This window comes from Dermacentor andersoni, chromosome 11 (genome assembly GCF_023375885.2).
Source record: "Dermacentor andersoni chromosome 11, qqDerAnde1_hic_scaffold, whole genome shotgun sequence".
NCBI lineage: Eukaryota > Metazoa > Arthropoda > Arachnida > Ixodida > Ixodidae > Dermacentor > Dermacentor andersoni.
In genome coordinates this window covers 25,742,267-25,769,685 of record NC_092824.1, presented here as the reverse complement: position 1 = coordinate 25,769,685, position 27,419 = coordinate 25,742,267, and the positions used below count along the sequence as shown (strand labels likewise).

At 48.0% G+C, this 27,419-nt stretch overlaps 1 protein-coding gene across 6 annotated transcripts in view; it reads left to right on the top strand.

Annotated features, from left to right (window-relative positions):
* The window catches only part of RhoGAPp190 (Rho GTPase-activating protein 190), a 105,445-nt gene that overhangs the window by 31,725 nt on the left and 46,301 nt on the right, over window positions 1-27,419 (top strand). For all 6 annotated transcript variants that reach the window (XM_055064193.2, XM_055064192.2, XM_055064195.2 and 3 more), the window contains exons 7-11: window positions 3,942-4,812; window positions 8,010-8,482; window positions 14,030-14,202; window positions 21,803-22,068; window positions 24,203-24,341. In XM_055064193.2, the coding sequence (XP_054920168.2) occupies window positions 3,942-4,812; window positions 8,010-8,482; window positions 14,030-14,202; window positions 21,803-22,068; window positions 24,203-24,341 (1,922 nt within the window). The remainder of the gene's footprint in view (window positions 1-3,941; window positions 4,813-8,009; window positions 8,483-14,029; window positions 14,203-21,802; window positions 22,069-24,202; window positions 24,342-27,419) is intronic.

Below are 27,419 nucleotides of genomic sequence, written 5' to 3'. Positions count from 1 at the left end.
CATTGACTGCGGGTTTGCCCTCAACAACAGCACGGCATTGGTTGAGATACAGGCTACAATTTGAAAGTTTCGCCGAAAGTGAGAACTTTAGAATATGGCGCCTTTCTTTTCTTCTATCTTTATTTTTTCCAGCTTGTTAAAATAGGGTCCCTTATTTTCAGGCAAATCCATTATTTCGGACTTCCAATTGCAGGTAAACCCATAGAGTTTCCTACAAAAATTACTAGAGGGAACTCTTGCGCTAGTGTCTACGGGAGCTGCAATGTGAGCCGTTTTACCAGCATGGGAATCAATGGAAGTACATGGATTTGCCTAAACTTCGTCCTTCTTGTTTCAAGCGCCTTCATGGCTTTGTCAAGCTCGTCATTTTTAACAATGTACTGCGTAAGAAATAATTAAATAAACATCATTAAAATTGTCCGACAGCAGGATTCAAACACAGGTACTCTAGCACAGAAGCCTGATGTCCTCCTGTGTCCACGCATCCAGTCACTTAGGTGTATCATTCCAAGGATCAGAGCCTCAATGGAGAAACGCAAAATATTGGCTCTTGAAGACAAAATGGCCATCTTGGACGCTGTTTCTGGAGGTGAAAGAAAGAAGGATGTAGCTGCCAAATTTGTCATCCCAGCTAGTTCTCTGTCTAGAATTATGAACGCAAAATATTCAATTCACAGTGCAGTGGAGTTAAGTATAAACCCCATGCAAGCGATCATGCGAGCGACAGTGACAAGCGATGCGATGGATATGGCTGTTGCATTCGCTCGTTGCCTACAAGTCGTACCCCATTCGAGCGGCGATTTTGAGCAATGTCTTCCCGGTGTTGCCGATATGAGGGCAGCAAACACATGTAGAAACTAGCGTGACATGTGCTTTATTAATTTAAGTTGGTGTATATTACTGTACAAAGCAGCATAAGATATTATTGATAGTCTTGTAGTATGTTCTTATTCTTGCACGTATAAAAATTTAATTATTTGCTCGTTCCGTGTGACAATCGGTAGTATTTGAGTGACGTACGTTCAGTTCCGGCTTCGTGCTATTGGCTAGTCGCTCATAGCACTTTTGGGGTACGAGCGACGAATTCTAGATTTCCAGAACTGAGCGATCGAGCGACATGACCGAGCGGTCTGTTCAAGTGACGGCCCATTTCATCGCTCGAAGCCATCGCTCGTCGCCGTCCGGCACAAAATCGCTCTCATGCGGTTTAGCCTTCAAGTACTGACTGCTAGAAAAAGCTGAAGCCATCAACATACGCCGACGTCGACAAAGCGCTGTTTACTCAGTTCACGGGCATGAGAGCACGAAATGTTCCCATCAGCGGCGCTGTCTTGCAGCAAAAAGCAAGGGATTATCCTTGTATCTTGGGCTGCAGTGATTTAAAAGCGAGGAACGGGTGGCTTCAAGGCTTCAAAGGCAGGTACGGAATTGTCGGCAAAGTAATTAGCGGTGAGTCCTCCTCTGCGGACAGTGATGGTGCCACTTCTTGGATTGAGCACAAGCTACTGGGCGTTTTGGAGCGTTACGACACGTGTGATACACACAACGCTGATGAGACAGCCTTTTTTGACGAGTTGCTCCCGAAAAGTTGCTCCTAAAAGGAGACGTCTGCCACAGCGGCAAGCAGAGTAAACGTCACTAGACTGTTTTGCTCTGCGTAAATTCGGACGGAAGTCCACAAGCGAGTCCCAGTGCTTATTGGCAAAAGATGCTTTAAAGGGACACACAGAATGCCTGTGAAATATGTGGCAAATGCGAATGCATGGATGACACGGGGCATATTTAGTGACTGGTTGAGAAAGCTTGACAAACATGTCAAGAAACAAGGCCACAGAATTTGTCTATTCGTAGACAACCGTACTGCACACCACGTTGAAGGCCTCGAGCTCTCTAACATTGAACTCTAGTTTTTACCCGTGAACTGTACCTCGCTCATTCAGCTCCTTGACAGAGGAATTATTAACAGTGTAAAGTGTTCCTACCGTTGAAGACTAATCCAAAGGCTGCTTCTGAACATTTGTCTTTGGCGGGAAACAAAGGTGGACATATCTCAATCACTTGAGATGCTTGATACATCCTGGCAGGAAACAAGTGCAGACGTTATTATGAACTGCTTCAGCAAGGCCCGGATGACAAAAGAGGTGCAGACTGTAGAAACTGACCATAAAGGGGAAGAGCTTTCAGGCCCGTCCGATCTCGCCGAAGCTTGGGTTTCACTGCGCACGAATGGAGCAGCCTCGGATGACATGCGGCTTTGTGATTTTTGTATGTGGAGGAGTGCGCCATCCTACGGAAGAGATCTTGGATGAGGCGCCGGTGGAAAGTATTTGATATCACAGTGAGGATGACGGATCTTTGGAGGTCGATTCATCACGTACTTTGCCTTCCACGAAGGAAGTGCTGGATGCCATTGACGTGTTGCTCTGCGTCGCGGGCTCGTTAGATGGTGATGGAACAGTGTTGTGTACCTTGATGCCTTACGAGCGTTCAGTGTTGCCATCCCTCACAAACAAGCAAAAGAGCAAAATTATTTTTTTGCCGTTAAATAAATGCGTTCTGAGTGAGTACCTCCAGTTCACCCCTTTGTTTAATTTGTGCATTTCTTTTTTGGATATATGTGCTGAAACTGCACATAAGGAAAGCCTCTTTGTAACAAACATTTTTGAGCATTTGTCAATTTCGTTATATCCAGGTTTAAGTGTATTTGGACTTTTAGGCTGTCCCCATCAAGTCTGAATTATCATTCGGCGACTGCATCGCTGTTACGGTGACCGCTGTTATTGCAGGTCAGAACCCGTTTACTGCTGAACTAGTGCTGTGACACGTTTCTGTGACCAGTGGCTGCAGCGCAACGCTTGCGCTCGTGACCAAAGCATACTGCATTGCATATTAGAAGCACGAAGGTGCACAAATGATCCTTGATTCAAGTAATTTTATGCACATGAGCACTAGTACTTAATAAAGTAGACATTCCATAGAAAGCATCGCAGAACAACTGCACTGTGAAACATGCAGAGTGAGACTTCTCCGAGTGCCTTACTTGGTCAGCTTAAGCAGCGTTGCCTGCTAAGTATGAAATGGAGTACAAACGTAGTACAGTTATATCCCTTGTGTTCTAACTAGCTTGCACCGTTGTTTCATAGCCATCTTAAAAAAGATTGAAACTGCGCAGCCACATACTCGACAGTGCTTTGCCTGAAGCGAATTGGGTGGCCGCTGTGTGAATAAAAGACAGGCAGCGTGAGCAATTGGGGGAGGGGGCTAGTAACAGCGGCATATTCGTACCTGAAGAGCATTGTCGAGCATGTGGCTGCTGACCAGTCTTCAGAGATACGATCATTCTTTCTAAGGAAATATATAAAACAAATAGAGAAATCATTGAGGCATTTCGTTTCGGAGACACGTGTGTCAGCCAGCCATCATTATGATTCTTGCGTACCTTTGAAACATGTGTCACACGAATGATTAATTATCATGTTTCTTCTTATCTTTTTTCTTTATTCATGATTAATCACATTAGGTGTGCAGGAGGGGCTATCAGTTATATATTTTGCATGGTTCCTTTTGATACATCCAGTTGTGAGTCTGTGCCCGTCCTTGTCAAACTTGTTGCACTTGTACCATATTTAACTGTGCAGTTTTCAAGAATACAACTTTACCAACTTGCCCTGTCCATACTTTTAAAGCAATAAGATATTGGTGCAAATCTTGCATTTTTTGTCATCTTTGTTTTTTGCATGATTAAACATGACATGCAAGAGGCTTCAAAAGAGAGGCATCATGAAGCAATGGAAGCACTAAGTATAACTTGCATGGAAAAAAAAAAGAGAGCTGTTTAGAAATTCAAAAGCACCACCTGCTTATAACAGCAGTTGGAATGAACAGATTGTGCAGTTTGAAGTGTGGTACAATTGCCTGGATTGTTTGTTTGATGCGTGCAGGTACAAGACCCTAGACCGTCTAGACCAGGAGCGAATGCTCATGCTGCTTCGGCACCTGGGCTTTGTGCACGGCCCCATGCGGGAGCACTGCCCGGCCAATCCGCACTGCATGGACGCCATCATCGAGCAGCTGCTGCGAGCCCACCAAGGGGGCGGCGGGGGTGGTGCGTGGAGCCCCCTGGGGGGCAATGGCCGCCTTCTGCAGCTTGTCGTACTAGGCTCTGGGGGTGCCGCCCAGCAGGTGGCCCAGGCCATGCGCGAGGCCCACGGGGCCGCCTTTCGGCTTGATGACAAGGGCGCCCAGTACGCTCTCGACTTTCGGATCGTCGACGGCGACGTGGGCCTGCCACACAACTCCTTCCGCACGGACCTGCCGCACGGTTGCCTCTGCGTCTACTCGAGCCAGCAGAGCCTCGAGTACATCCGCGAGAGCCTCGAGAAGACTCTGCTGGCCAACCTGGAGCAGGACGACCGGCTTCCCTTCCACGGGCTGCCCCTGGTCATCGTGTATGCTGGCCCCGCCGACCCGTCCTTGCGCCAGGAGGGCATCAACCGCGCCAAGAGCCTGCAGTGCCCCTTTGTGGACGTTGGGGGTTTGGACCCCGTGCGACTGGAGCAAGCCCTGGCTGCCCTGGTAGAGAGCATCCAGCGGCGGGCAGGTCGCCTGCACATCTACCAGTCGCTGCCCCCGCCGTCCGAGGGGGGCGCCTCCCGCCCAGACCTGCGTCTCCTACTCTGCATGCTGTGCGGGGACCCTTACGCTCCGGAGCATGTCCTGGCACCCCTCCTGGCACACCCAGGGTCTGTGGCCACGGGACCCCACTGCCTCAGCCTGGAGACCTTCCTGGGCAGCAGCAAGCGCTCCGTCCAGGTGCGTGCGTGTACTGCAGCGCTGGAGTTGAGATTAAGAGCGACAAGTAGACTTGGACAATGCTTGCAGGTCTACCAGATGGTACACTCAGCTGCTTCCTAAGGATCTGAGTTATTCAGAGTGTGCTCTAAATCGGAATCGGTGAAAAGCTTGCCTGAGCTGCTTTGCAGAGCAGTTGGAGGCCAGAAGCGAAGAAACATCAGTGCTTTGTAAGTTGTAAACATGGCGAATGAACAAAGAACAAAGTGCGTGCCCTCCGCTACCACTGCAGCAGATGCCACGGCAACAATTTATGTTGCAACTGCCAAATGATCATAAATTACAGTCGAACCCACTTATAACAATATTCAAGTGCCACGAAAATTTCATTGTGATGACGAGTAATTGTTATAACCTGGTTGCCTGAAAAAATCAAAATAGGGGATGGTAGAGCTGATGTGAGAAAACTATAATGGCGGCGAGGCCAGTTCCCCTCCCCACCACCTTCCTCCATCCGGCTGCTGATTGTATTCACTCGTTTAACTCTTTCCTGGGCGCGCGTAACAAGCTGCGACTATTGCCGTTAAAGAATGGCACTCCTATAACAACTGCAAAGAGGGGTCACGGGTGGCAACCGATATGCGAGCACTGCCGAGGCATCGCTTTGGTGGCCCCAAAAGGAGCCTTTTAAATATTGCGAGAAGGCTGCCGCAGCAGCTTCTCAGTTTATGAAATCAAGAAGAAACGCTGAGGTGAGATCACCACAAGCATCTCGCCACGCACTTCCCACTGGCTTGCGTGCGAAAACCCTATGTCCATCAGCCTTGCATGCTTTGTGCAAAGCGTGCAGACACCCTTTTCCAAGGCATCCAGGTGCTCCACATAGTGCAGCGGAAGGTTCCCCGCAAAAACGAAGTCCTGGAGGGACTGAATCATCTGCCGGGCCTCCTGTGAGGACAACGTTGAGGCAGCCTGCCCTACCGCATTATTGCTGCCGTCGTTGCTATTTGCTATCTGATGCAAGCACGTTCGTGACGATCGCCATGTCTGTTAGAAGCACTTTGTTTTCAAATCTATAGCCATGCACTTTCTTTTCACCGGCAACATTGTACATTGCCGGTGATCAGCGGGCGGGTCAGCTAGCTTCCGTTTCGATGGCTAGTCAAATGAGACTGAGAAACCATGTGGCCAGGAACGATATTGGTGCAACCATCAAAGACAAACGCGAGTGATTAAGCTGTTTGCAGAACTGTGCTGAATGAGGAGCCAGCAAGCAACATGCGAGCAATCTGCGACAATTCTGTGCGAACTGCCGGTGTTGCACAGTTGCCGTAGCCAAGGTCGCATGTGATATCTGCTCTTCGCAGACTCATGATGGTGGGCAACATTGTAGGTACACCAAGCCGTGTGATATGCGAATGTGAAATGCCTCTGCGGTCTCGACCATCATGATATGAGTATACTGAACCACAACACTGAGCAAAAGTTCATAAATAAGTTTTCTGTACTGCTGGCATTGTAAAAAAAAGGTGTTGAGATTTCATTTTTGCATAATAAATATATGAATAACAGCTCTGAATATAAACTGTTTCCAACCTTGCAAGTACAGGTGTCCCCTCCATCCCGAAAGACCACAACTATTTGCATTGAACCAAAAGATTGGCATTTAAACCATCCCTACTACAGTCAAACCCACAATACCAGTTTTAACAATAGTATATTGGTTATAACGATGAAAAGCTGCTGCACCGTCAACTTTTGTATGTTTAATATGGGGAAATAACCTGCTTACTTCTATGTCCCCATGCCGCGTTATAGGTTGTAACGATTAAATCTGGCTGCTGGGTGTCCGTGCCAAAAGGTAACGGAATACGAAATCCTTGAAAAGAAAAAAGAAAAAGGGAAATGCAAGCCGCTGCACGATCACCCACCACCCCAACTGCCGCCATGCGCTTCTCTCCATGAGAGATGCATGCCAGCATTGCGCGCCTCTCTCCCATCGCCCTTCCACTCCCCTGAACCAGAATGGGCTGCGCACATAGCTCTGCGCTGCGCCATCCTCCAAAACACGAATGGACCGCAGCAACTACGCTGACAACACTGCCGGCATTGCTCCCAGATTGCTCGCTGGGCCCTCACAGTTCCTTATTGATTCTATAGCCCTCTTTCTGCGCAATTCTGCTAATGGATTAAGTCGCTCGTGCTTGTCTTTGTTTGTTGCTTCGAAGTCGTTCCTAGCCATATTGTTTCTCAGCCTCGTTTGACTCGCCGCCAAAATGGAAGATGGCTGATCTGCCCGCTGATCATTGGCAATGCACGACGTTGCTGGTGAAGAGAAAGTGCACTGCCACAGATTTGGAAGCGAAGTGCTTCTAACCGGTGAGATGATCGTTGCAAACATGCTTGCATCGGATAGCAACCGTGACTGCCACGATCGCAGTGCTGACGCGGTAGGGCAGGTTACCTCAGCGGTGACTTCTTAACAGCTGTGTTGCTACAGTTAACAGCTTGTTGTTGATAGCCGCGGCTTGTTAACAACACATCATCGCAGCATGCAGGAAGCAGAGTTAAATAGCTAAACGAGTCGACACAATCAGAAGCCGGATAGAGAAAGGTGGTGGGGAGCAGAACTGGGGCCTCCCCACCTTTATGGTTTTCTTGGAACGGCTATGCTATCTCCCATTTTGATTTTTTAATGCAATCCGGTTATACCAATTATCAATTATAACAACGGAATTTTCGTGGCACATGAATATTGTTATAAGTGGGCACGACTGTATAGCAAAATGCTGCAGCATTTTTGTTCACTAACAAATTTTCTGTTGCCAGCTTCACTTCTTGCCTCTTGTTCTGCCTGTCTATCTGGGCACCCAGTGGCGCATATCCATTCTGGTGGGTTGGCCCAGAATGTTCACATCCCAGTGGCATGTCCCCAGTGAGCCCAAGTTGTTTTATAATCACCCGCGAAGTAGAGGGAAAAGGCAAAGAAAGCTTCGCTCTGAAAGCAGCAAGCAAAGAGTCTGTGGCTTGCACAGGTATGGAGAGAAAGTGTTGCCATTTCCCAGCTGTAAATAAACAAGCCGAGGTTGGCACACGCAGCCTCACCTTAAGGTGGGTGAATGCATGCTTCGGTGCCACAGTGAGGTTGCCCCGTGCCAGGAGGCTCGTTGCGTGCCCTGCAGCCAACGGTGAGAACAACCACCGGCGCGTTTGTGCAGGTGCGGCTGGCGTCGTACCACGAGGCGTCGGCCTACCGCGACCACTTGCTGCACGGCTTTGTGCTGGTCTACTCGGCCCAGCGGCGGGCCTCCCTGGCGACCCTGAGTGCCTTTGCCAAAGGGCTGGCGGGCATGCCCATGCAGATCGTGGCCGTCACTGAGGCCGCCAGCGCCGCCTCGGCCTTCTTCTCGAGCGAGCTGGCCCAGCAGCTGATGCGCGACGGCAACGCCCTGGCCGACCAGCTGCAGGCCCACTTTGCCACCTCGTCGACGGCCGCCCCCCACAAGGGGGCCTTCTACCAGGCCTTCTTCAAGGAAGCCTGGGAGCGCAAGCCCCAGGTCGAGCGCGCCTTCTACCGCGACGAAGACGACGAGGACGACGAGGACGAGGAGTCGCCCGAGGGCGGGGCCCCGCCTGTGCCCAGCCGCCAGGAATCGTACCACCTCACCGGCGGGGGAGGACAGCATGACGGGTAGGCCCAGCACCGATTGCGTTGGCATCCTCTGCAGCGACTTAGTGGATATTATTTTGATTCCCAGCTGTAATGGCTGCACTTGGATGAAGGCGAAATGTAATAACACTCGTGTGCTTTGCTTTGGGTACTTGTTAAAAAATCACAGTAAAACCTTGTTAATTTGCCCTCACTAATTCGGAAAATTGGATAATTTGCTCGTCTTCTGGTCCCATCAAGTATGCGCATTATTTAATTCCAACAGACTCTCGTTACTTTGGATGCATTTGGCCACACACCGGTTAATTCAGACGACCCTCTGAGCACACAGCACCACAAATGTGAGATGCAAGGGCAGTGCTAGCGACCAACCGAAATGGAAGCTGCAAGAGTCTGCATTGCCTTTAGTAATCAGCAGGAATTGTACGGGAAATACAGGAACACTTTGTGTCTTTTTATTCTTGCATGTGCCACCGCACACACAACGCTGTGTTGGTTGTGCATTTTGAGAACTGCATGTCCACTATCCATGATAGCGCCAATATTGACCACGGATTTGTTTGAAACAGTGGTGGCGAGTAGGGGTTTCATTTCAATTCTGTGCAAGGTACATGCAGGGCCACAAACATGGCAGAAGTTGCCAGAAATCAAGAACGATTCTTCTGTGCTGTTATTAAAGGGACAGACAACCGCTCAGGACATGAATTGAGATAACCTCGATGATGGAGTGATTCCCTATCGTAGTGGCTAAAACGAGCCATGTCTTTCTCATTAAACGTGGATTTATATTTTTAGTTAATCGCTAAAAGCCACAAAAAATTCTTTGGCGCCTCACGCGGCAATAACATGGAGCTGCATAAGAGGTCCACCACGTGACCTGCTACTAGTGTACGCGATTCCTGGTCTTTTTATTAGTATTGAAATGCAGTATACTTCTTATTATTATAAGTTTTTCCTGACTTACAGTGTGCAGATAAGCCTTCGTTTGGAGTGAACAGAAAAGTGGCGCTGCCTTCACCTTCATTTTCAACGAGTTGGCTTGGCTCGTCTATCGACACAACGACTACGGGGGCCAGCCAGCCACAACGTAGGGCGTGTACTTGGGGAAAAACGCAGCACCAATATAAGAAATGTCTCCACAACAATGCGAACTTATTGCACCAGCTTTTTATTTTCAAAAGTGATTGCAAAGGTCAGAACGTAGGTGGTTCAAAACAGCTCCTGTGTATGATGATCCCTATGAGGGTATAAAATTTTTGTTTTTTCTAGAAGTTGAAGGCACACCTTCCTTGTCTCTTTTTCACAAGCCCTGCAATGTTTTGCTACATGGGAATGCTCGTCAGATGACCGATCCTTAAAATGTTCTTTTGAACGGATATTAATACAGCGTCCAGTCTGACCGACATCAACACAGCCGCACGAGAAAGGGAATTCGTAAAATACACCGCCCGTGCAGGGAACAAACTGTGACCTGTGGCTTACATGGCAAACAAAAGGGCTGTGGCTAGGAATTTTTTCAATCTTTCTCAGAACTTGTGCACACAAACGGGCCATTTTTAAAGGAGCAGAAAACACTACATTGACCCCATAACGTTGCGCCACGTTCTTCAAATTGTGCGACACCTTATGTTGGTAAGGGATCACGGCATGTCTCTTACGCTCCTGGTTGTCTTGAGGTGAAGCTGTGACGTTACACTTAACTTTCTTAATGAATTTTTTGCAAGTCGCTGCTACCACAGAGCTTGGATAACCTGCTGTATTTAGTCTAACCATCTGATGTTCAACACTCTCCGCTACTGTGTGGCTGCATGACTTCATCAGTGCAACACCACCAACATCAGTGCTGTTTTTTTACTGTTTTTGAATGACCCGAAGAAAAACTTCACGGTGCTTTCATGGATCTGGGACAAAATAGCCAGCAGGTAGGGTCAATTCGAAGCGCAGGCGATTATCCAAATACTGTAGTTCGCTCTCATGAGGGTGTTCAACCATGAAAGTAAGTCCTAGCCACGATTTTTTAAATACTTTCCGAGCGTCAAGAACCCGATCCACCAGCTCTCCCCTGTCGACAAATAGCAGATAGTCGTCCACATAGCGAAAAACGTGGACAGCTATTCTACCCAGGTTGCCACTGACGGCCCTATCAACTTTCGACAGAAAAATGTTGCTAACGACGGGTGCTACTCTGGAGCCAATACAGACCTCCGACTTGTGTATGAAAAGCTGGCCTTGCCAGGAAATGTAGGTCAATGACACATACATAGACAAAAGTTCCAAAAGGGCTTCCACAGAGATACCACTCTGCACAATAAACTTCTGCTTGTCATTATATTCCGTAATGCACTCCTATACAGCAATCATAAGTTCTGGTTGGGGTATTGCATAAAACAAATCCTCAACATCTATGCTGAATGCATTGCATCCGACTGGGTGTGTATCCTGTAAATGCCGTACCATTGCAGTGGGATTGGGTATGAAGAGCGGATACCTCCATACGAGGGTTACTGGAGGTTGTAGATCCATTCTTTTGAGTTTTGCCTGAAAGGGTAAGCATTGATGGTGATAACAAAGTAAAGTTCATAGTTTTATTGGTTTCACGCGCGCTCAAGCAAACATGGACTGGTCTTACATTATGACCACGAACTCACTGTCACAACGCGAGTGACAAGCTTTGCATCTTGTTTCGGAAACTTGATATTAAGCGACACCCAACTCAAGATGTGCAGAAACACAATGAGCATCAAAGCACCAACTGTCTCGGCTCTCCGTTTGCACTTGCCGCACTTTACCTCCTCACGTGAGGAGACTCGCATGCTAGAGGTAGAGGGCAGATTGGCACTTGGTCCTGCCCCCCCTCCCTCCCCGTCCCCTCCCAGCACAACACTGCAGAACTGTCACTGACCTGCAAGGCATTTACGGTGCAGATTTTGAAGCCCAGCGGTTTCAGTCCGAGATGGCGTGTTAGCATGAATTCACCGAAGACGGCAACGATACTCCCAGGTCGTCCCTCTTTCGCTGCGCAGTGTACAGCATTGTATGCGCGCTTGTTGCGCGCTTTTCACTTCCTCGAGTCGCACCTGGCCACAACAACAGCCAGGAGAGCATGGTCTAGCTAACACGGCGACACAAACTGCAGACCTGTGCACGTGATGGCATTGTCATGGTACCAGGCCTATGCAGCTGCACACACATGAGCACGCACCAACACGACAAAACCGGCATTGTGTCCTGACAACGTAGTAGCTACAGCAGAAAATACCGCGCGACTTCCTCTACTTTTCTTCTAGCAAGCAGACTGTGTAGGGCCTCTTCTCAAGAAATTTTTCCAACGTGACAAATGCCGAAGCAGTGTTTCCTGTCTACTGTGCCCTGGTGTGTGCGCTTGTGATGACTTTCTTGCCGCTCAATTTGTTATGCGGTGGGACGCTTTAAATAATTTTTGCCTCGGTCGACATTTTTATACTTGTTTTGCTAGATTTACTAGCCGTACAGGCTCCTGAAAACTTGGTTCAATCGAAACCGTGTCACAAAATTACTTAGTTTAATAAAAAAGAGATACAGTTGAACTTGGCAGTCGGGGGGGGGGGTTCTCACCCATACTCTTGGGACAAAAAGACGACGATACAGTAGTGCAAACAATCACAAGGGCATTTATTGCACCTTTCATGCACCAATGCCTGCTAACTAAATCACTATCCCAAGAACATGCCAATGGGTGCGTGACAAATACGGGAAGTGCGACTCGCCATGACTGGAGATCGAACGAATACGTTTGGCCCATGCTGGCCACCAACACCAACTTCAATGGCGTGTACAGTCATGCGGACGGTGGCGCATTCAACAAGGCCTTGCGAGACGGTCTCTTAGAAGCATAGATCAGCGCACACGCGGAACGTCCACGCTGCTCGCCGACCTCGACCCAAAGAGGAACAGCCTTCTCCCTTTTGCGCCCAAGTAACCCTGCCGTTAGGTAAAATTAGCAGCGCGACACCCGCGCCATCTCTCGTACTTCTCTGCAACCACAAAAATGACAGAATTACAAAATTAAAATTAGCTACAGGGAGAATATGCATTACAAGACACGCAGAGCCATGCTGGAAAAACATCACTATGAGAGTTGAGCATCCCCACAACATGAAAAAATTCGCTTTCACAAGAATTGCATTATTGTGGAACAACACACCACAGATAGGTAACGCATCGCAGAATGAAACTTTACTGTCACAATGCCATTAACCTACTTTGGCAAGCTTGCTCGAGGATATAGGAACCGCATTGCCGACAGTACAAAGTGCACCGCATGCGTCGATCAACAGTGGCAACACTGCCATGAAGCAGTATTCTTGGTCAATTGTTTTCCTAGATACGATCATTTTTGCGAGATTTTGCATAACCTGACACTGGACTCGGCGCAACAGCACTCCATGCATGCAGCAGCATTTCTCCAGCACACGCTGTTGCCCATAGGCGCCAACACATCCGGTGCCAAGCGCGAAAGTGATCGTATCTTGTAAAGCCAAAGGCTGTTGATTGAGATTGTGGCCCCTTCGGGCAAATCTGTCTTGTGCTGAATCCGGTTGCGATGCCTGTCGGGTGGCACCAAAACGAGCGTTCTTGAAGCAAGAGAGGAGTATTCCCAGACAGTTGCTCAATGACGCCTCGATGCGTGGCACTCCATGTCGTGGCCGCCATCTGAAGCGCCATAAACAATCCCACGTCGGTGGGACGTGGATTTCCTTGTTTTTGCTGCATTGTTCTTGCTGAGGTGCACATTATGTACTGCACCAGGTGTGCAGAAACCGTTGTCACATGTCGGTAGCAGCACACTGCCGCTTCAAATGAGTGGTCAACAAACAAGATGGCGGCCATGATGTGCTTCCGGCGCAGTCGCTTCCGGCGCTTGGTTGTTTTTGTAAACAAAATGGCGGCATCCACGCAAGTGTAATGTGGTGGTATTTTATGTAATTTTAGTGCAAAGCAAACGCATTTGAGCCCATTTTGAAGCTTACTAGCCTTGCGCGAGTAAGTAATATGTGTGGTTACATTCCGGAAAATTTAGTTGATGCAGGATTTTAGTACAGCGACATTTCATTGTCGAGTGGTACGAAATGCATTGAATCCTATTGGCGTTCGCCGGGGATACGAAAATATGTCATTGTTGCGAGAATTTCATAGTCGCAGGATTTCGTTATCGCAGGTTTGGAGCGCAAATAATTTGTCAATGGACGAACATCAGGAAATGAATATAGTTTGTTAATCACAAATCTCATTAGATCGAGGTTTGTTATATCGAAGTTTGACTGTAGTAACTTTTTACGGTAAACCAGTGACGGTTTTCGTGCTGAGGAGGTGGATGGGTCATGACGTCTTGGTACAGTGTGAACCACATCCTGTGTGCAAGTGGGGCCACACAGAGTAGCGGTGCATATTTTGCCGCATGCGGAATAAGATTTTCCACTGTGCCCAGTGTCCTTCCTTGTGGCGTTAGTGTGCATTCGCTGTTTTTTTTTTACTATATGACCGTGTTCCGAACAACGGTGACCACTTTCTTTTTCTTGGCCTGCTCAGGCTGTCGGGCGAGGGCCTGTACGAGCAGCTGCCATCGGAAGGGGGCTCCTCGTCATCCCCCCCTGGCCGAGGGGGCGCTTCCCTGAGCAGCGACAACGAGGCGCCACCCGAGAATGGCACCGATCACCTAGTGAGGCCCTCCCAGCTGCGCAAGCGCCGGAGCTTACAGGCTGGTACGTACCCGAATCTCTCTGGCCTGGTGTTGCACTTTAGCCAACAGGTGCTGCCTTGCAGCACAAAACTAGCCTTACTAGCACATTCAGGGCTATCTGGTTTTGAGCAGCATTTACAGCCAAGGCAGAAATTGGACAGAGCGCCATAATCTAGCACACACCAAGAGAAAGACCCCTGTCACTCTGACCACTCCTATATGTGAAGTATGTCCCCTATAGTGGGCCAACTTCTATCAAAAAGCACTGAAATGTTCCCTGGATTACCAAAATTAAGGTCTCTGTATATGTTCTTGACCGCAGTGGCACATTTTTCCAAGTCTCCAGTGTAGGCACTTGTTGCTGCTGGATTCAGCTTTGTTTTGAGGTAGTGTTGAAAAGTTTTGTTGTGAAGGCCTCGGTGTGAAGCACCTGTAGCACCAAAAATGTCGTTCAGTGCCGTCTGTCCATTTCCCATGCTCTGCATAGCATGTACCGCACGAACATTGATCTCAAAAGGGTTGCCATTGCTAGTGACACCGCCAACTTGTTGCAAATTGCATTTTGAGCAAAGTTGACTGCAGTTGCTGCATTGCACCTTTAGTTTTATGGTTACATCATACACCTGTGTGTCCCGTTTTATCATCACAGCTCTACGACACACTCTTCAAGCACTAAATTTCATTAACGTGTTCACCATATCGAGGTCAACGATAGTGTGTGTCATGGTCTACGCACTTTTGTTACAGCATTCACTTGCTAGCATTGGCAAAGCCAGGGGGGGATTGGGGGTTCGACTCCTCTTTTCCACGGAAGGGAAAGTTTCAGGAGGCGGGCTCAGAAAGAGGGACATGTATGAAAGGGAAACGTTGAATGTGAAAGCAACGTCAAGGGCGATCCCCTCTCCCATGCACATGCATAATACGTCCTCACTGTCGCACCAGAAACAATTAGGCAAAAAGTGCTCTCATGTGATTGTGGAAGAAGCAACTACATTAGTGGCTTGTTGTAGAAAAGGTAATTTTGGTGGCCGCACTGGCGATGGCTGACATCTGAACATTATCCAGAAAGGGGCTGGTGCAGTGATGACCGAACAGAATTAAAGGAAGTACAGAATGGGGAGCAAAAAAAGTGAGGAGCTACTATTTTGGGGGCCTTAGCCTTGTTCATGGCCATTACCATATTTACTCATAATGATCGCACTCGCGTAATGATCGCACCTCTGAATTTTGTCGTCAAAATTCGATTTCTTTTCTTTCCCATGTAGATCGCACCCCGAACTTGTCGTAGCGATATGTCGTGTGCCAAGTCTAGCTAATGATGATCGTGCTTACCATCTGTCGAATGCTCCCGTATGCTATGCGAAGAACTCTCGAAGACATACCAAGCAGTCTGCACGTACCAAACATTCTTAAGCAGATGCCCAATTCCCATTCCTTTCTTCACTTTCCGCACTTCCATAAAAAAAAAAAAAAAAAAGAAGCTACAACCAAACCTTGGCATTATAATTTGTAGGCTTCATAATGGTTTTGCTCAACAACAACAACAACAACAAAAAAGGTGCCTTTCGATTTTTCTCGTCTGCACTCGTGGGCACGCAACAAATTGCGAGCTGCAACGATAGTGACCGCATTTACACTGATATGTTAGAAGTGTACCCTATTTATGTGCCGACGCTTGTAACACAGCTAAGATATTCACCTGCCCTTAGCGGAAACGTTCCGTATTAGGATAGCAGTGAAGACAAATGCCACAGTTTCCGCAGCATGCCCGCCGTGCTTTCCTATGTCACTGGCAGCTAAGCACGGCCATCTGTTTCTGTCCCCTGAAAGTGGACATGGCTACGTTATTGTCGCAAACTTACTGATATTAACGATATTATTCATTACTGATATGGAAGAAACTGTTTCAATACGCGTAATGTACTCACGAGAAGAAAAAAAGTCACGTTCGGCGCATTCGGCTTGCACCGCCGGCCGCCATTTTTGTTTTGGTGTCCCGTACCGTTACAGCGAAAGCTGCCCTTTTGTTGACCTATTGTCATTCTGCAGCAAACGGGGGAGGAAAAAATTCTTTTCGCAGGAAATTTAACCCGCCTACTGTTCGCACCCCTGAATTTGCGTCAATTTTTTTTTACAAGAAAGCACGATCATTATGTGAGTAAATACAGTATCTAGGCATTTTCAAAGTGAACACGCAAGTTTATCTGTGTCACTGCTCCCACTCCCACCAGGTGTGCATGCCTATGACAAGCACATTGGCGATTATGGGAGCAGAAAGGGAGAAGAATTTTATTGAATGGTAATTGACAAGGACGCAGAAAGCTGTATGAAGCTACTACACATGTTTCTTTGATGAAAGAATGATGACATTACCATTCTCTGGAGAACGAGCAGTCCTTGTTTTGGGATTCTTACCAGTTGCGCACGCAAAGTGCACCACTGGTGAATTAATGAAAAGTTGAATTTTAATGTAACGAAATTTCGTTAACAGGAAGAAAAGTGCTCATTTCGCCGACTTCGTTATACTGGGTTTTAACTATACTTATTGACGAGACGAGCTGTTATAAGCATATAGTTTCGTACAATAATTGCGAGAGGGAACTGGGGCGCTAGTGCCTACAGGAGCTGGAAGCAGGGCGGTTCAGCCAGCAAGGGGGACTTGCCTAAACTTCGTCCTTCTGGCTTTGAACAGCTTTGTGACTTTGCAGACTGATCATTTAAGAAAGTACTGCGTTGTAAATGATTTAATAACGATTATTAAAATTGTCTGACAGCAGGATTCGAACACAGGACCCTTAGCACAAAAGCTGGAAATTATTATGCCACGGACGAATGCATCGACAAGTGGCATAGAACACGCTTGAACATTTCTCGCAGGCGAGCCAATGCATTCTTGGGACTCGGGATAGCGTTTAGGCAAGGAATCCTTTGGGGACAGGGATGAGTACGTCCGGGAGTAGGAGCAAAATAAAAAGGGTTTGTCTTGCATTACTACATTGGCTCCAGCTATGGAAGCCCCCCTCCGCGTAGGAGCACTTTAAATGCCTTAGCTCATGACATGTCTGAGCACACCCCTGCATTTGTCAGGAGACGCATGTCAGCAGATATCAAGGCACACACTGTGCCTAAGGTTTCCGCTTTTAACCCTTTCGCTGTCGGACCTTTCTGGCCGTGACGCCCCCCCAGTGTCGGCTTGGTTTCAGGGAACGAGCATAACAGGGAATGAACATATCAATTTATTTTTGATTATGATTGGTATACAAACAACATAGTCACTGCAATATGCACATTTCAGTGTTCTGCAGCTGTTGTTAGTAAACATCATCATCATCATCAGCCTGACTATAACATCCGTTCAACATCGGAATCTGACGATGCGGAACTCCCCTCTTCCTCGCATGAGACTGTCCGAGTCCGAATCCGAGCTCGGCTCGTATTCTGAATCGGAATTGAGCCACCGCTCCAATGAGCAGACGAAGGTCCCGCGCGCTCAGCCACCCGAAAGATAACCGCGTGCAGGGAGGATGCGCTTTCAGTCGCCCGCACAACGGAGAGAAATGGGACGTTGTGTGATCAAGAAGACAGAGGGAGATGGAAAAAGGCTAAAACAAAGTTCGAAGGGCTTTACGTTGACTGCTGCAAGTCGGAAGCGAGGGTGCGGCGAGAGAGCGAAAGCAGCAATCAAGTCACTCTTTTCGGAGAGGCAACGGCGCGGCGCGTGTCTCTGAACTTGACGCGCCCTAGCAGACACACCAACAGAATAGAAATAAAAACCTTCAAACCCGCGGAGATGGCAGAACAACCCTTGAACCCATAACCACACGCGCGCGACGCATGATACAGCGAACGCGGAGCCACCGCGCCACTCAGCAAAGAGAGAGGGGCGAGTGGAAGTCGCACCGTACTCTTCAATACGTGACTAACACAGGTCGAGGCGACAATACGAACTTGTAGAAAGAGTCAACAGATGGAGGGACCAGTTCAGGAGCGCCAGCTTTGCGCTCAGGCGCGAAATTTTGAACGCACGATAGAGAACGTACCGGTACGTCGGGGACACTGTGGGGGGGAAGCGCGAAGACGTACCGGTACGTCCGTGACAGCGAAAGGGTTAAAGCAGTTAATTTCCCTATTTCTGTATATGAGAGAATTTGGTGACCTTGTTGCGGCCTATCAGAGGGGTCGTACAGTTAATCAAACTCCACCCAAGATGTCGCACCGTTCCGCAAGCGCCGCCTCCTACATTGCACCCTCGCCCCCGCATATGGCGCAAGTGTGTGCAATCTGGGAAACCGAGGTCTATGCGATTCCCACGGTAGCCTTCGACGTTGCCTTCTTTCATCAATTAGTTCAGGTTGTCGGGGTCAGTTGGTAGAGGGGTCTTCGTGGTAATTACCGCTTCCACGGAGGGCGACGTTTGTTGTTGCCTCGAAGCGAGCCCCTCTTTGTTTGCATGTCACAGTCTATGTCGGGCCCCGTCGTCGTCTGGGCGCGCGCTGATGAGAGGTCAGCCTCGTGGGAAATATACAAGGAATGCTTGTCGCCATATTGAGACATAAGAGCATTGAGATGTTTGGTGTGTTTCTATTTGAACACCTCAACAGGCAGAACTGCTGCAATTAGTAGCAATTATGTGTGTTTGCAGAGTTTTATTGCCTTCTGCGTTTAGAAAACTATGGGCTGCTTTGAAATTCAGGCCGATGAAAGCAGATGAAACATTTAATAAATAAAGCCACTAGAACATCTGTAGCCGCAAGCACAGAGATCAGACAAATCCATCTACTGACCATCATTCCCATGGTGACTGAACGATCACAGTGCCAGGGTTCGCTCTAGTAATTATTTTAGGAGAGATTGTGGTAACAGGTGACGCTGCTTTGAGCACCTGCTTTAGGCGGAACTGCAGCAGGATACTATAGGGGTATTACTCAAGTTCGTGCGTGCGCACCTGACCCTTCTCTGGATCGCACAGCGCTGGCGGAGCGGCAGTCGCTCGCTAGCACTTTCGCAGCAGCCCTAACAGTCAGAGCTGTGACCCCTAACCCGTGGTTCGCAGTGAGTTGCGACCACGGCGGGTTCAGGCCAGGGGGGACAGGGTGAGTCCCGACCTAAGGTGTTTACAGTGAAACCTCGTTAAACCGTAGTTGGCCGGAGCTCGGGAAAGGTACGTACTAAACGGTAGTACTGTTTAACCGAATAGCATGAGATCGCCCACTTACCGTATTTACACGATTGTAAGTCGACCCCTTTTTTTAAATTTGAAAGTCTGAAGTTGGGGGGTCGACTTACAATCGAAACCGAAACATGGCCCCGCCAAAAAAAAAGCGATACCAACGGGAGCTACAACGTAGTTACAATTTTATGTTTGCTCTATGGCCCTACCCGTATCTTTTTGCTATCCCGCGTGTTTGTTCGCTTTTCGGAAGGGTTTTTCAACATTTTTGAGAGTCTTGCAGTGCATGCAACACTCTTGGGGGGGCGTCGATAGTTGATAGAAGCGCCGCTGTTCCCATTTGCGGCGGCACCCTCAGAACGGCGGCGCTTGCGGGGAGTATCGGTAGTTCATGGAAGAGCAGACACCGCTCGCGGGTTTCTCTTTCTCTGTTTAAAGCACGACCGGCTTTATTACTAGTCGGTCGTGGTTTAAAGGCATTGGTATTGGTTTGACGCGTTCCACTTGACTGCCGGCTACGTGCTACTTCTATGCTTCCCCAGTCGTCATGAGTGCTCCAGGCCCACTAATCGTTCGGCACTCGTTCACAGCAGCGTCCAAGAGGGCTGCCATCCTTTACGCCGAAGAAACAAATCACTGCACAGCGGGCCGCAATTTCGATGTTTCTAAACATGTGGTGCGAGAGTGGCGACTGCAGCGAAGCGAAATTTTCACCTGTGACGACAAGTGAGAAATTTCCCACGTGCCAAAGTCTGGACGCTTTCCGGAGCTGTAGGCTAAGCTTGCGGCGTACGTCGCTGAAATGCGTGATCGGTCCCTGCCAGTGAAGTGCGACGTGGTCATGAAACGAGCCCGGAACTTCGCCTTAATTTTAAGGTTCTGCTCCACCATGAGTACAACGAGTGGCTGGCAGCAGAAGGCTACGAATTTACGCCAACCGGACCTGTCAAAAGAGCCTCCCTGACGGCTGCGTGTGGCTGGGTGCATTTGGCGTGGGCTGCTGTTCTGCAAGATGTCCTGGTGCGGTCGTTTGCCAAATTTGAAATTTCGCTGGACCACGACGCGCTGTGGGACCGCAGCAACGATGACGATGGCAGCACTAGTGAAGACGAGTAGTCCAGTGACCATGTCAGCTACTAATAAATTTTCGTTATCGAATGCGCCCTCAGGTATGCTCTCTGATTTTTTTTTTTTTCCGGTCAAGCTATATGGGGGGGTCGACTTACATTCGAGTCGACTTACAATCTTGTAAATACGGTACATGTCGAAAACGGAAGTCAGAGAGAGTGCGATGAAAGGGGGAAAAACATGCAGTATTTATTCACTTCGCGCGACAAAAGCGTTATGGCCTGTATTTTCAGGGCCACATTCTAGGTCTCGCAAGTTTTCACATTGCTATGCGGCACGAGTGCCATCTCATCTAAATGACCACGTTCAGCGAGGGTACATTTCTTTTTTTTTTTTATTGTCACTAAATAGTTCTCCACCTTAGCTTGCTGATTTGCCCATCTGGTGTTTGTATGCTGCAACATTGCAGTTTGCTACAGCTTGCACATAGAGTGAGTTTTCAGGGCTGCTACTGATGTCCTTGTCACAAGGAAAGGAGAGATGACCGACGAAAATATTCGAAATTGATAAATTCAGATAAAGAATGCGTGAATGGCTGCAGAGGACACATTGAAAGAGACAGACCAGGTCATTCCATTTACTGCATTCATAAGATGTTAATGATGGTTAGAAAAACGTAACATAACAGTGATTATGTTTTACTAATTGCTCAGTTCATTTCGTGGGGCAGTAGTGGGTCACAATAATTAAGTACATTTTTGATGAAGTAACTGTAATTGTAATCAGTTACTTTTTCTGTAACACGTAAATGTCTGGCCACCACATGCGAAAGACAATGGAAAGAATGCAAGCATGACATGGCCTCCAAGTTTGGCATTCACAACTCAAGTAATGCCTTTTTGTTGCCTCCTGCATGGCGATGCTGGAGCTGTAGTCACTAATGTTGTTGACAGTACGCACTCATGTTGCACGTTAACTATCTGCAATGTGTGTAGTGTGTGTCATAGATCTTGGCGGGTGCTGCAAGAAATGAAAAAGGGCGACATACTCCATCTCTCGTGCATAGAGAGCAGCTTCGTGCAGCAAAGGCTAATCAACCAGAAAAGGGAGCCAGAAGATGTGCTTCTCCTTTGTTCATCTATGATTGCCTTCCCCTCGATGCTGTCTGCATGGAACTGTCGCAGAGGAATTAGAGGCAGACAATGTGCGAGTCCTCCCTCCTTCTGTGGAACACACAGCTGGCTTTTGTTACTAATTGGCTTAGACAAGCCTTGTTTTTCACTACACTGCAGGAAGTTGGTGTACAGGAGTGCTGGCACAAATTGTGATGCTATGGCAGGCCAAGCGGTGAGCCTTGAAAGAATGCCGTTTTCCTTGCACGCAGAGCTGTACCGGCAGCAGCCGTACCCAAGTTCAGATTCCCTAGAGAGCCGGGTGCCGCCAGCGCCGCCTACGCTGGTCACCTTTGGGGGAGGAGGGGGCGGACCCTCCCCCCTGTCGGCGCCCCCTCCACCGCCCCTTGCCGAGGCAGCCCCTCGCTGTGCTCCGCCTCCTCGGCTGTGCACCACGGGTCGACGGTCGCAGTCTCGGGATGCGCCCCCTCCGCCGAGCTTTCCGACGGCTGGCCTGCGAAAGTCCAGCAGTCTCAAGGTGAGAGGTGTGGGTGGAAGCACTGTTGGGATAGTTGGGTAAAAATGAGTATGTGGACTACAAGGAGCAAAAGTATGTGCAGCTCGCTGAAAAAAACTTAATTCAGACACACAAACTGTAATTGAGGGCTGCATGTAACATGCAACGGCCATGTAAGAAATGTAAAATTAGTGCACATTGCTCACAGATTTTCTAGTTGTGATAAAGTTTTTAAAGGATTGAAGAATTAAGGTTCTTGGTATAATTAAATGACATAATTATAAAGACCTATGCATTTTGTTATTGGTGTGATAAGTTCACTACATTTACATCTGCTAAATCGCTATGTTTTGTTATGTCATTACTGTACCTATGTTTGTGATTTAACTTCTCTGTTTTGTTGATCACGGGTATGTCTAAATTGAAGGGAATTGCAAATAGTTCGATATATCAATAATTCACACTATAAAAATGCCTATCTCTAGTTTATCCCAGATCTCCACATATCCAGGACAGTTTCTTGAGATCATGTAAAGCGGGAACTTATCGATGTGCTTGTCCAAAGCCGTGTCCAACATATGAAAGTTGATTTATTTTTGCTCACAAATGTTGCAAGTCACTCATGCTGCAGAATGATTTTTGATATACTGATCACGAGACTAACCCTAAAAGCCCGCGAGTGTCTCCTGGACACATGACCACGTTGTGCTTCACGTGCATCGAAGCAATTGTAGCACGTTTTTATTCAAGATAAGGTAGAAATGGAAGCAACTAGCCTGTATGTATATGCACCGTGCTGCCATCAGTGCACTTGCACTGCGAATCGTGTGTAAACGCGCCCAGCTGTGCATCCGTTACGATACATACGATACCCTGTTCAAATGGCTGAACGTAATGCGTGGGCAACAAGCCAGGCAGACTGTTTCGGAACAGACTTCTTGCTGGAACCAGTCGTCCTTGCTTCCGGACCGCCCTAAAAAGTCGGCGCGTTGATGCCTCATGGCCGGTACGCCCCTTCATTCTCGGCCCTTCCCCTCCGGCCCCTGCGTCCGTGACTGCTGTCACTACACACGGGCGATTAGTTTCGAAAGTGACTTTTAGCTTGCGGAACATCAGAGTCCGTGCCTACTCCCGTGTAGCTGTGCGAGCACGAGTGAAGTACTTTCAGCTCAGACCTGCGAATCGTGCGGTGACGAGTCCTGTGCGCTGCTGCCACAATGGGGGTCTTCCCGCCCAGTGTGGATGTTCTGCTAAATTCAGACTGTAATGTAAAGATCTATCCACGTTGGATTCGTTACAGTCTAAAAGAAAACAAACTCTGCGGCACAGCATCTCGAGTTCGGCCTTCCATGCTTGTGCCACTCAGTGTAAGGGCCGAGTGCCATCCAAGCTTTCTTGTGGAATGCGCATTGGACGGAGGGGCCTTTTTGGTTCTGGAAGCAGAGTGGCGATCTGCTATTGCCAATAACAAATGGCCGCAGTTTGCACAAGCCTTCCCTATGTGCAGCTATCAAAACTCAAAGTACCCTGCTCAGCTTTCCTTCATAGCATGTACTGCGCTTCAGATTTAGTGTCTTGTTTGACTGCATGTGCCAAATAGTGCCGTTTCAAATTTGTCAGCATTAAATATTTCCGACGACATGATCGAAGTGACCTTGTCACTGTTAGGAGAAGCACACTTGCAGGGGTGTGGCGTGGCGTGGTGCAGCGTTCGATAAATTGAATGTGGTGGTGAACGAGACTTCGATGTATGTGTAGCACATCATTATACTTTTGCATGTCACCTTCATGGACATATTACAATTGTTTGATGTAAACAGTAATTCTATATGTCTGAGTTTGATATATCTGGGATCAATTGTATTATCACATCTTCCAAATATTTAACTTTTATGCTCTTAATGTTACTCTTGGAGGTCATTCTCGACAACTCCTCTGAGCCCGTTTTCAAGGATACTAAACAACACCAAGAGCCCACCAGACAGAAAGAAAATGAACCAAATTGTGTCCGTTGCTGCTTAGTGGTGCTTAGTTTCTTTGAGGATACGTGCCGAGACATGCCCAGTAAGCACACTTCTACTGCTGAACACGCTTGCCCACCCCATGTGCGTCATGTGCACGTGACAGTTTTGAGGGCTCCCTTCTCGTGTGACAGGCATCCTACGGCCTGGGGGTGGGTCGCGCGGCCCCCGTCGTACCACCCGTGGCGCCAGTGCCCACCGAGGAGCAGGACGCCACACACTCCGACAGCATCACCGACGATGACGACACCATCTCCTCCTCGGGTCTAAGTGGTGAGTATTTGTGCGAGCATACTTCAAACTATGCCTCCTGTGCCACTCGGAAATGTCCAATGGTGGTAGCCTACGTACAGGTGGTGTATGCCATCATCATCGTCATCATTTGTAAGAATGGCACATGTGTTTCATGCCACCAGGTGCTGCTAGACTGCTAAGTTGAAAGAGCGTTAATGTCTTGAATGAGCATTGAGACTGAGAGCTGTCACGGCAGCTAATAGCTATAACGAGCAACAGCATGAGGCTGCAAGCCCAATTGGCAGCCATGCTGACAGCACGCTGATGAAAGGGAAATTTGAATTGCACTTGTGTCCGGAGATTTAGGTGCATGTTATAGAAACCCAGGTGCTCAAAATTAACCTTTAGCCCCCCTCTGCAGCATGCCTCATGGCTAAAGAGTGATTTTGACACTTGAAACACTATTAGTTGAATTGAACTGAAGGCACTAAAAACGTAAAGTTAGCAATAGGTTATGGTGAATAGCATTACATTAAAGGGGCCCTGAACCACCCCTTGCGCTTGGTGAAAAAACACAGTCAGCTGGCAACAAATGCTGCTCTGAACGTCTCGTCCAAGTTTTGCAGTTGTGCGCGGCGCGTGGAGCTCACAAGTAGAGCGCTAAGTCGTCTTTTTTCAAGCATTTTCTTTTCAACAGAAGCCTGCTCCTCACTCCTTTCAGGGTGCCTTATTTCGTAATATAGCAGATTCCCATACGCAGCTGCTGTTGGCTAATAGCTGACGTAAACCAAGAAGGGTGTTTGGAGCAGTGCGCTTCTTCTTACCACTACTGTGTATGTTTATTGACGCAGTTCAATGACCAGACGGAAGTAAGCGAAAACCTGCTTTCGAATTTCGATAATTGTATGCTTCCGGAAGAAGCAGTCTATCTTCTGCTCGCGCGTCCGTGGCCACCCATATAGGAATTGAACTTTGGCCACCCTGCTTATGGATTTCGTAGCCGTAGGGTCTCGCTAACCTCGACTAGTTTTGAACGCCGGACTAAGCCTCCAACCACACAAAACTTTAGGTCAAACCACACGAATGCTTGCCAGCACGCACTCACTCCCGACCACTCCTAGCTAGATGTCTCGACAGACTTTGCTTCCTATTATTGCGCTTGAAAATGAACAAATTGGCTGCTATCGTCGGTCCAGCTGGTGCAGGACAAAGCTGGTCTGCAACACGTAGCACAGCCAGACCGGAGCACGTGAGCGCGAGCAGGCACTCAAGCCCGCACAAAGCCAACGCTGCGTATGCACACTCCACTTGCATGCAGTAGTGGTCTGCTATGTAGTGTTGCTGGCTGAGAGCACCGTAGATCGCTGAGGACAACACCATGTGGCGCGTTGTAGGCGCTGAAGTTGGAATTAGTTGCATCTACGTGAACATCCAAAGTGAAGTTTGAACTGCGCGTCACGGTGACATTCAGCAGGTGGAGTGTTCTGCGCATGCACCGCTCTGCCCTATCCTTCGCAGTGCAAGTCACTGAAGAAGGAGTGGAAGCACCTTGTGGGGATATTTGTTTGCCAATAAGTTTGTTTCTGCTGAACGCATTGAATTAATTTTTGCGGCAAAGCATTTCTGAAATGGCCTATTTTAACTTCAAATGCATTTCGTGACTTCAGTAAAAAGTGGTTCAGGACCCCTTTAAGGTTCTGTCTCCCAGTGTGTCATAGGCCTAAAGATTAGCACTCCCTGGCATTCAGTTGGTAACATTAATTTCTGTGAAGAATTGAAATGGCCTAACAGCTTGTTTAACTGTCAGCCACCAAACGATTGACCTTCGTGAGCTGTCCGTTAGTGGGGATGGGCGTTGAAGCTAACTGAATATTTGAAACTCTCTTAGGTCGGCAACTGCCACTAATTAGCGCTAATACGGCAAAACTTTTAGTGTGACACTGCACAGAAGAAATGCCTAGCCACTCTGGCAATTTTTGTTCATGTGGCATTGCTTTCAGAATGTGTGATCGCTTCATGGTTTGGGAACAGAAACAACATTGCACATGGCCTCAATATGCTTGGTGCCACGGTTGCTATTAATTAAAACATTTGGCTGTTAAGAGCAACTGGTCCTGTGCAACACCAGTGCACCACATTTAAAGTTGATGTACTTGAGGCAGTGCATTCTGTTCACTTGTTAACTTCATTGAATGCCAAAGCATGAACTGCCGTTTGTGCCTGGGTACTCACGTGTATCACTTGGTGGGAGGGCACCAAATGCATCTAATTCCACTTACCACACATAGTACAGTTAATGTACCTTGGTGCACTTTATGCACTTTTGCTTACTGGTAAGCTCAAAGTGTAATCAAGCATATCGTTTGATGGAAGTGCATCAAATTTATATAATTGCACTCGGTGTGGTGCATTTTATGTGCTTGTGCTCTTTGGCAACTGTTGAGGCTTAAAGCACACATTCGGTCCGAGCACTCAAGTGTATCACTTGGTTGAAATGCAGCAAACGCATCTACTTGCACTTAGTGCAATGCGTTCACTGCATTTGGATGAATTTTCCACATTTGTGCCATTTGGAAAGCGTTGAGGCTTAAAGTGCACAACAATCAAGGACTGTCAAGTGTATCTGGTGATGAAAGTGCATCACAGGTATCTAATTCTGCATAATCTACTTAGTGCAGTGTGTCAAATGAATTTTTATGCATTTTTTGTGCTAGTGCTTTTGGCAAAAGGTTCACTCCGTTTGGGCGAAAGTGCAATTTGGCCCAGGGTCACTTGACACAGTAGGGCATAGAATCAGATTTCATCTACTCCACTTTGTGCTACGCATAGGTGGAATTTTGTTGCAGGTTTGTGCTTGTACTGCTTCGCAAGTGGCCAAAAGGCCACTCACATTGGGCCAAGGTGCTCTTTGGCCGAGGCTCAAAGTGCACTTTAAGCCTTGGCACTCGAGGTGTCACTGGAGTACATTGCATTGAATTGTGCTTATTCCACTAGTGCAAAGCATCCAGCGTATTTTGATGCATTTTTATGCTTGTACTATTTGGCACGTGCCCGAAGGCCGATTCACTTTTTGTCAAAGTTCACCGAGGCACCCGAAAGTTATGCACTAGAGTGCCC